At 44.1% G+C, this 8,174-nt stretch overlaps 2 protein-coding genes across 2 annotated transcripts; one reads left to right on the top strand and one right to left on the bottom strand.

Moving 5' to 3' along the window:
* Window positions 1-4,992: 4,992 nt before the first annotated feature.
* On the bottom strand, window positions 4,993-5,510 carry LOC119429430 (histone H2A). Its single transcript, XM_037697059.1, has one exon. The coding sequence runs from the start codon at window positions 5,390-5,392 to the stop codon at window positions 5,006-5,008; it is 387 nt and encodes a 128-aa protein (XP_037552987.1). The 5' UTR covers window positions 5,393-5,510; the 3' UTR covers window positions 4,993-5,005.
* Window positions 5,511-5,672: 162 nt separating this feature from the next.
* On the top strand, window positions 5,673-6,270 carry LOC119429431 (histone H3). Its single transcript, XM_037697060.1, has one exon. The coding sequence runs from the start codon at window positions 5,751-5,753 to the stop codon at window positions 6,159-6,161; it is 411 nt and encodes a 136-aa protein (XP_037552988.1). The 5' UTR covers window positions 5,673-5,750; the 3' UTR covers window positions 6,162-6,270.
* The last annotated feature ends 1,904 nt before the right edge of the window (window positions 6,271-8,174 follow it).

Genomic DNA, 8,174 nt, shown 5'->3' with positions numbered 1-8,174 from the left:
TTGAAATCTGCATTCATCATCCATTCAGATTTTTTCCACCTAAAAACTTGTCCTAAATGCCGACAAAACCAAAGGGATGCTTTTTTCAAACAGGAAGTCGGTCCCAGCAGTTCTTCCTCTGATTTTATCCTCAAATGGTGTCCCCATTGAGTTTGTTGATTCCTATAAATATTTGGGTATCTTGGTCGACTCACATCTCTCTTTTAAGTTCCATGTGGAAAACTTGGTAAAGAAACTGAAAGTTAAACTGGGTTTCTTTTTCAGAAACAGATCCTGTCTAACCCTGAATGCTAGGAAACGCCTTGTATCTGTGACTTTCCTTCTCTCCATTGATTATGGTGACATTATTTACATGAACGCTCCTACAAGAACCTGCAGATGTTGGATGCTGTCTATCATGGTGCACTAAGATTCATAACTGGCTGTGATTATCGTACCCACCACTGCACAATGTATTCACTGGTTAACTGGACATCATTAACTTCACGCAGACTCTCTCACTGGTACATTTTCATCTTTAAATCACTTCTTGGTCTGCTGCCTTCATACATCTCCTCCTACATGTCTCTGCGTGAGTGCAGCTACAGCGTGCGCTCTCAGGACATTATTACCTGCAGTGTTCCCTCAGTGCGGACTGAACTTGGCAAAAGGGTCTTCTACTACTCCGCTCTCATTTCCTGGAATATCTTACAAAAAGATCTGAAGCTCTCGACCTTGACCTAAGTGGCTTTACACATCTGTTGGACTCCTGGCAGGGACCAATGCAGACATGTTCCTGTTTTTAGTTTTCTACATTCGCCTTATAATCCATCTGTTTTTGTTACTCTTTTTGCCATCTTATTTGTAAAAAAAATAAAATAAAAAATAATAATAATAATCTGTATGACTTTTTATAACTGTCCATTGTTGTCATCATTCTTTGTTGAAATCAGGTCTCTTGTAAATTAGTCCTCGAGGCTCAATGGGATTTACTTGTCTAAATAAAGGTTGAATGAACTTGAACAGACACCCAGCTGTCTGTGTGCTCATTTCACTTTGTTGACAAATGGCCAATGGAGGAGAACCTGCATCCTATTTTATGGCTGTGCTACAATAAACCACCGGAGAAGAGACACTGGATCCTCAGAAGGATTGAAAACAGTGACGAGAACATCAGGTATGACTTCAAGTGTACGGAGGGCACAACAACAAAAGTTAAGTCTTCGGTGTTACAATTTTCTCTGTATCAAAGTTCATGCTCAATAATCCAAGTAAAAAAAAATCCAACAAAGTTTAGTCAGGTCATCTGGACGGTTAATTTTCTTCTTGAGACGTTTCGTCCTTCATCCAAAGGACTTCATCTGCCCAAGGAGCCACAACAAGCACAGTCCCACAAGCAGCACACTACCATAAAGGACCAACAAGTTTGATGGTGATAAGATGGTTTCTGGGGCCCACCCTCCCCCCACCCCAGTCGACTCCTCTGAGGCAGCCATAGCCAAAGTGGTTAAAAACATCAAAGTTCATGAGCAAAAATCCAGGTAAAACATCCAACAAAATTCAGTCAGGTCATCTGGATGGTTTCTCTCTGGATGGAGTTGACTGGCGAGAGGGCGGACTCCAGAAACCATCTTCTCACCAGCAAACTGATTTGCCCACTGTGACTGTGCTGCTTGTGGGACTGAGCTTGTTGTGGCTCCTCGGGCCTGATGAAGTCCTTTGGATAAAGGACGAAACGTCTCAAGCAAAAATGAAACTGTCTAGATGACCTGATTGAAGTTTGTTGGATTTTCTCTACAATTAACCCAAGCTTGATGATGGAGGACTTTAATACTTTGACTGGTCTGTCCTTCTGCTTTAAGGTAAATAAGGCTGTGTCCCACCTCTTAATAAAACACGACCATATTATTACTGTGTAGATTCAGAGCTTTCAGGTTGTTCATCACTTCACCGTTGGAAGCAGCAGATATAATCTGCGGCCACTTCTTCAGATCGTCCTACATCCCTCATCAAAGCAGGCAGCTGTATGATTATATTGTCCTGTTTGAGCTCTGACAGGTGGTGTTCCTACACGTTTAAATTAAATCCAAAATGCTCAGAGAAACTACATTATCTCGTGCTGTTTGCACATCAACAAACGCTGGTTTCGGTCTGTGCCGTAAGTTGCGCCCGTAATTCACGCAAGGCACCATGGGGGCTAGGAATAAGGTGGATAATGTATACATTACAAAATACAGATAAAGTAAAAAATAAATAAATAAATAAATCACGCATTACATCCTTTACAAAATACAGTGGTGGAGAAAGTACTTAAACACTTTACTTAAGTAAAAGTACAAATAAACAGACAAAAATGTACGCTAGTAAAAGTAGAAGTACCACATTAACATTTTTACTTAAGTAAAAGTAAACAAGTACTTGCTTTTAAAATACTTAAAGTATTAAAAGTAAAAGTACTTGCTGAATGTATTACCTAATGCAATGGTCTACATATCTTTAAGTCTGTGTACCATATGTATATTTTCTGTAATACATTAATAGTGTTGTTCCATTTTAATGAACGATGCTGCAGATAATACATGTTTTTATTGTGTTTACTCTGTGACACAGTTCAACTTGGACTTGTGATTCTGTGCGTCAGAGTTTCAGGGATTACCTGCAGAGTTAAATGTCATGAAACAAAACAAGAGAGGAATGAATATACCTTTGAAAGTTTTTATTTAACACAAATCAAAACCATTGTGTCATTTTAACTGCAGTAAAATATTTAAGTAAAAGTTGTTTGCCTGATCAAAAGGAGCATTAGACACAACTAACAAAGGAACAGGCTCTGATGAAGTCCCCAGCAGAACAAGGGCGTCCCCAGGAGGCGCACTCTCCAGTACCCCCTCCAAGGACTCAAAAAGGGTGGGTAATCTGAGCTGCTGTTTGGTGCATAAGCACAAACAAGTCAGAACCCGTACCCCCACACGTAGGCAGAGGGAGTCTACTCTCTCGTTCACTGGGGTGAACCCCAACGTACAGGCACCAAGACGGGGTGCAAAAAGTATGCCCACTCCTGCTCGGCGCCTCTCACCAGGGCCAACTCCAGAGTGGAAGAGTGTCCAACCCCTCTCAAGGAACTTGGTTCCAGATAGGATACAGTATATATATATATAGAGAGAGAGTGTACCTGGAGAAAACCCACACATGCAGAGAGAGAACATGCAAACTCCACCCAGAAGGGCACCTGGACCTAGATTTGAACCAGGGACCTGTTCGTTGAGAGGCAGCAGCTCTACCAGTTGTGCCACTATGCTGCCTTGCTTTCTTTTTTATCTAAAATAAAATTGCCTTGTTCTATATTTTTCCAAATAATTTTGCTTGAAAATATTTTTGTTCATCTGTACAATAGCCTATCTTTAGAGTTGATTTCTAAGGCTTTTTGTTTTGAATGTTAATATCGATTTATTGACTTGTTTGGTGACCTGGCAGGTATTATCATTTCACCCAGAAGAAAATGACTGGTAGAAATTAATTAGGTTAATCAGTTTAGAAATTAATCATTAATACTTTTCAGCTTCTAAAGGCTGAAAGGCTTTTTAATCATTAACATTCAAAACTTTTCATATTTAAAGGCTACATTTGTTAATTTCAAAGATTTGTTAGATCTTCAACTGGAAAAGGTCAAATTAATATTAGTCCAAAAACTTACTTTTTAAAGTTCTTCTCCTCACCTTCACGATACAATATGTATGAAGCTGCATTTATAAAACTTGGTTTTCCTTGTAAATGGAAGAACAAAATAACCCTCAAGTTAATGGGAACTTTAACTCAAGAAACTGCTAAAACTTAAAATAAAACTTAAAAGGACTGTTAAGCTTAAGAAAAGACACATTTGTCCTACTTCTGGTACATTTATTTTGTATATTTTGTTGTTTTGTTTTAAAGACCCGATTCTGCAGTGGAATTAATTTTTTAAAGAACTAAAGCTTCAACATCCATTAGAGTGAACAGGTCTTAAATTGGATGTCAAATTAACAGGGCCGAGATGGGATAGAGGCAGTGCAGCTGATCCGGGACCAGAAAGCCGTAGCTCGACTCCCAGCCATTCCCACATCTCATGGTGTCTCTGAGGAGGACACCCAATCCCCAATTGCTGCCTGTGTGCCCACCTAGCCACCCACTGCTCCACCTGAGTGCATCTTAGGTGTGATGGGTTAATAATAATAATAATGCATTTTATTTGTTAGCACCTTTCAAGACACTTCACATTAAAAACACAAAATAAAACAATACAAAATGGCTATAAAAACACTAAATCAAGAAGAAAATGACAACCAATTAAAGTGAGAAGGCTAACTTGAACAGATGAGTTGTGATTTGAAGGTCAGAAGAGAGCCATCATTACAGATGTCTGGGGGAAGGGTGTTCCAGAGTTGGGGAGCAGAGAGAGAAAAGGCTCTGTGTCCCATGGTGTCCCATGGAAATTACAAGAGACACGTTGAGGTGGATGGAAGAGGAATGAGGGAGCGTGAATGGGTGATAATGTGCACGAGATCAGACAGGGAGAAGTGAAGTTATAGATGGCCTTGAACGTGTACAACAGGGTTTTAAATTGAATTCTGAATGTGACTGGAAGCCAGTGAAATTGCTGAAGAACTGGGGTGATGTGGTGAAATGAGGGGGGTTTGGTAATGATGCAGGCAGCTGAATTTGAACCATTTGAAGCTCACGGAGCAATTTGTGCAGTAGACCAGAGGAGAGCTGCAGTAATCAAATAAAAAAATAAAAAAAAAGACCAAACTATGGACCACAATTCATTCATTCATATACAAATGAGTTTAATAAATGATAGTGGTGGAAACAAAAAATAAACTAAAAAATAAACAGGACTAATTTTCAGCAGTGTAGAAATGATTGAAGGAAATGAGTTTAGTGTGTAAAGATGAGGACAGACATGAACATGGTGGATGTGAAGGATCGCTGCTCCTTGCAGACTCGGTGTGTGGCTCTTAAAAGAGCCGTTGTGGGTCTCGGCGGGCGTCTACTTGGACTTGGCGGGCTTCTCGGTCTTCTTGGGCAGCAGGACCGCCTGGATGTTGGGCAGCACTCCGCCCTGAGCGATGGTCACTCCTCCCAGCAGCTTGTTGAGCTCCTCGTCGTTGCGGACAGCCAGCTGCAGGTGACGGGGGATGATCCTGGTCTTCTTGTTGTCCCGGGCAGCGTTCCCAGCCAGCTCCAGGATCTCAGCGGTCAGATACTCCAGCACAGCCGCCAGGTAGACGGGGGCTCCGGCACCGACACGCTCCGCGTAGTTCCCTTTGCGCAGCAGCCTGTGAACACGGCCCACTGGGAACTGGAGTCCGGCTCGGGACGAGCGGGTCTTTGCCTTGGCTCTGGCTTTACCGCCGGTTTTTCCTCTTCCACTCATGGTTCAAGTTTCTCTGTTCTCAGACTGAGGAGAAATGGTGTCGGTCGGAGCTGCCGAGAGCTTCTTAAATGTAAGAGCGCGCGGGCTGCTTGCTGCCAGACCAATCAGACAGCTGTCATCCAGCAGAGGAGCTGCTTCATTTGGAACGGATCTTTTCTCCAATCAGCAGCGCTCCTTCAGGCGGGAGCCCCGGGAGGAGCCGCTCCTCTGGGCGGAGCTGAGCTCCGAGAGGAGCCGCTCACCAATCAGGAGGAAACATGTCGAGCAGCGTCACCGTTTCTCAGCTGCTCCCACACTTTAAGAGCAGCGACTCTCCTGTACTTCAAGAGTTTCTCCTCCGACGAGACAAACTAGAATCATGGCAAGAACCAAGCAGACCGCCCGTAAATCCACCGGAGGCAAAGCCCCCAGGAAGCAGCTGGCCACCAAGGCTGCCCGGAAGAGCGCCCCGGCCACCGGCGGCGTGAAGAAGCCTCACCGCTACAGGCCCGGTACCGTGGCTCTGAGAGAGATCCGCCGCTACCAGAAGTCCACGGAGCTGCTGATCCGCAAGCTGCCCTTCCAGCGCCTGGTGAGGGAGATCGCTCAGGACTTCAAGACCGACCTGCGCTTCCAGAGCTCGGCCGTCATGGCTCTGCAGGAGGCCAGCGAGGCTTACCTGGTGGGTCTGTTCGAGGACACCAACCTGTGCGCCATCCACGCCAAGAGGGTCACCATCATGCCCAAAGACATCCAGCTGGCCCGGAGGATCCGTGGAGAGAGAGCTTGAAGACCCCCCTGCTCACCAACAACCACAACGGCTCTTTTCAGAGCCCCCTCCCTCTTTACTAAAGATCTGATCTACTGCGTTTAAATTAAATCTTTCAGAGGACAAAGTTATGAACAATAATCAACCTGATCTCCTTCAAGTGGATCACAGAGATCACTTTAACAACAAAACCTAAAACAGGATTTATTCTCTGCTCTCCTGTCTTTAATCTTTTCAGATTAAGTTATTCCAGTGCTTTATGACTTGTGCCTGATTTTTAATGTAATTTTACCTCCACAACTCTAAATGTTTAGTTGACAACATTTTTAAACATCTTTACAAACCCAACTTTTTCTGCACGTGCGCACATCACAGCCGTTATAAACCCGGTCCTGTTCTCCCTGATCAGGAGAGAGGAGGAAATGTTGAAGGATCTATGATCGGAAACTATCACGTCTCAACAGAAATGGACATTAATCTTACAGATTAAATCCTAATTCTGCTTCCTGACCTTCTGGAATAAAATCGGGAAGTCAAACTCAAAACAAAGAAGCCTGTGATTAAAAATCTTGTTGGAAAATGTGAAGATGAAAAAACTTCTTAGGCTGCTGCTTTTTACATCTGAAGAGACTGAACTTCAACAAACACGAAGATCATTTAAAGAGTTACATCCTGCTGACTCTGCTCTCAGTCACGTGGTAACTGAAACACTTTGAACAGGAGCCATGACGTCACCGTTTCTAATCAACACGTTTCTTTCTCCATCCTCCTCTCTCCACCTGTAGGTGAGTGCGCGCAGAGAGGATGTGCAGCACGAGCCCTCCCCAAAACGTGCCCAGCCGAGTCCGTGCGTAAAGCGCCCTGCATGTCTGACCTGCAGCTCTTTCTCTCCGAGCCCCCCACGGAAACACTCGCGGGTGACCGACTTGACTCGTCTCCATGACGACCACAGCGCAGAGTACATGCACGCCCGCTTTCAGAGCTGCTCAGTTTATTCAGATATGAACAAGTGACGGCGTCACAGCAGGTTTTATGAAGGCTGATGTGGATTAGCTGTGACAGGCAACTTGATCTGGGCTGACTCTGAAATGTAATGAACTGCAGATGTAGTCTGTGCCTCACTGGCTGTGTTCAGTCCCACAGTCACTCCTGCTGACACTCATCTGAAATCACCCAAATTCTGCCTTGGAGTGCAAAATTACCCATCACTGAATCTGTGCGCCTGAGCCGCTGAACAGCAGAGAGAAAATAACTTCTGCTTCAAATCAAAGACTGAATTACAAATTGTAACAGATCAGAGATTACCAGAGAACACTGATAATTATCATTCTCTGTAAAGAACAGGCAGGATGGAGAGCTCATCCACATCCACACTCTCACAGTCACTGTCAGCTGCTGCTACAAGAGGCAGCCGTGTACACACAGTGGTGGGATGTAACTAGGTACAAGTACAACAAAGTCCATGCTCAATAATCCATGTATACAATGCAACATTTTTCAGTCAGGTCATCTGGACAGTTTCTTTTTTTGGGCTGAATTGTTTCGCCTTCAATCCGGAAGGCGAAACAATTCAGTCAAGGAAACACACAACAAAACGTTGGTTACGTACTGTAACCCCAGATTCTATGAATATAGGCGTAGCCCTTTAAGGCTGTCGCTGATGGTTTATCCCGTTATGCGCAGCATAAGCACTGAAAAAAAAATTAGTCCACGCCCACCTGCTGTGTGGGCCCCACCCGGTCCGTATAAATTACGTTAAGAGCGGGAAATCGGCTCCCAAAATAGCTTTTTTCTTCAGCCATTTAGGAGCCAGTGAGGCCCGACGCTTAAAGGGCTACGCCTATATTCATAGAATCTGGGGTTACAGTACGTAACCAACGTTCTATTTCATATAGGCTTCGCCCTTTAAGGCTGTCGCTGATGGTTTAAGGGCGAAGCGGATGTGGTCCTCGCCTCACTGGGTCCATTCGAACACAGTAAGAAGCGGAAGCTTGCCCAAAAAACGTCTTGTCACTCAGCTCCCCGTGTGCATAA

Source organism: Nematolebias whitei, unplaced genomic scaffold, assembly GCF_014905685.2.
Source record: "Nematolebias whitei isolate Nwh7 unplaced genomic scaffold, NemWhi1 Nwh_scaf_1146, whole genome shotgun sequence".
NCBI lineage: Eukaryota > Metazoa > Chordata > Actinopteri > Cyprinodontiformes > Rivulidae > Nematolebias > Nematolebias whitei.
This window is presented reverse-complemented; position numbering and strand designations above follow the sequence as displayed.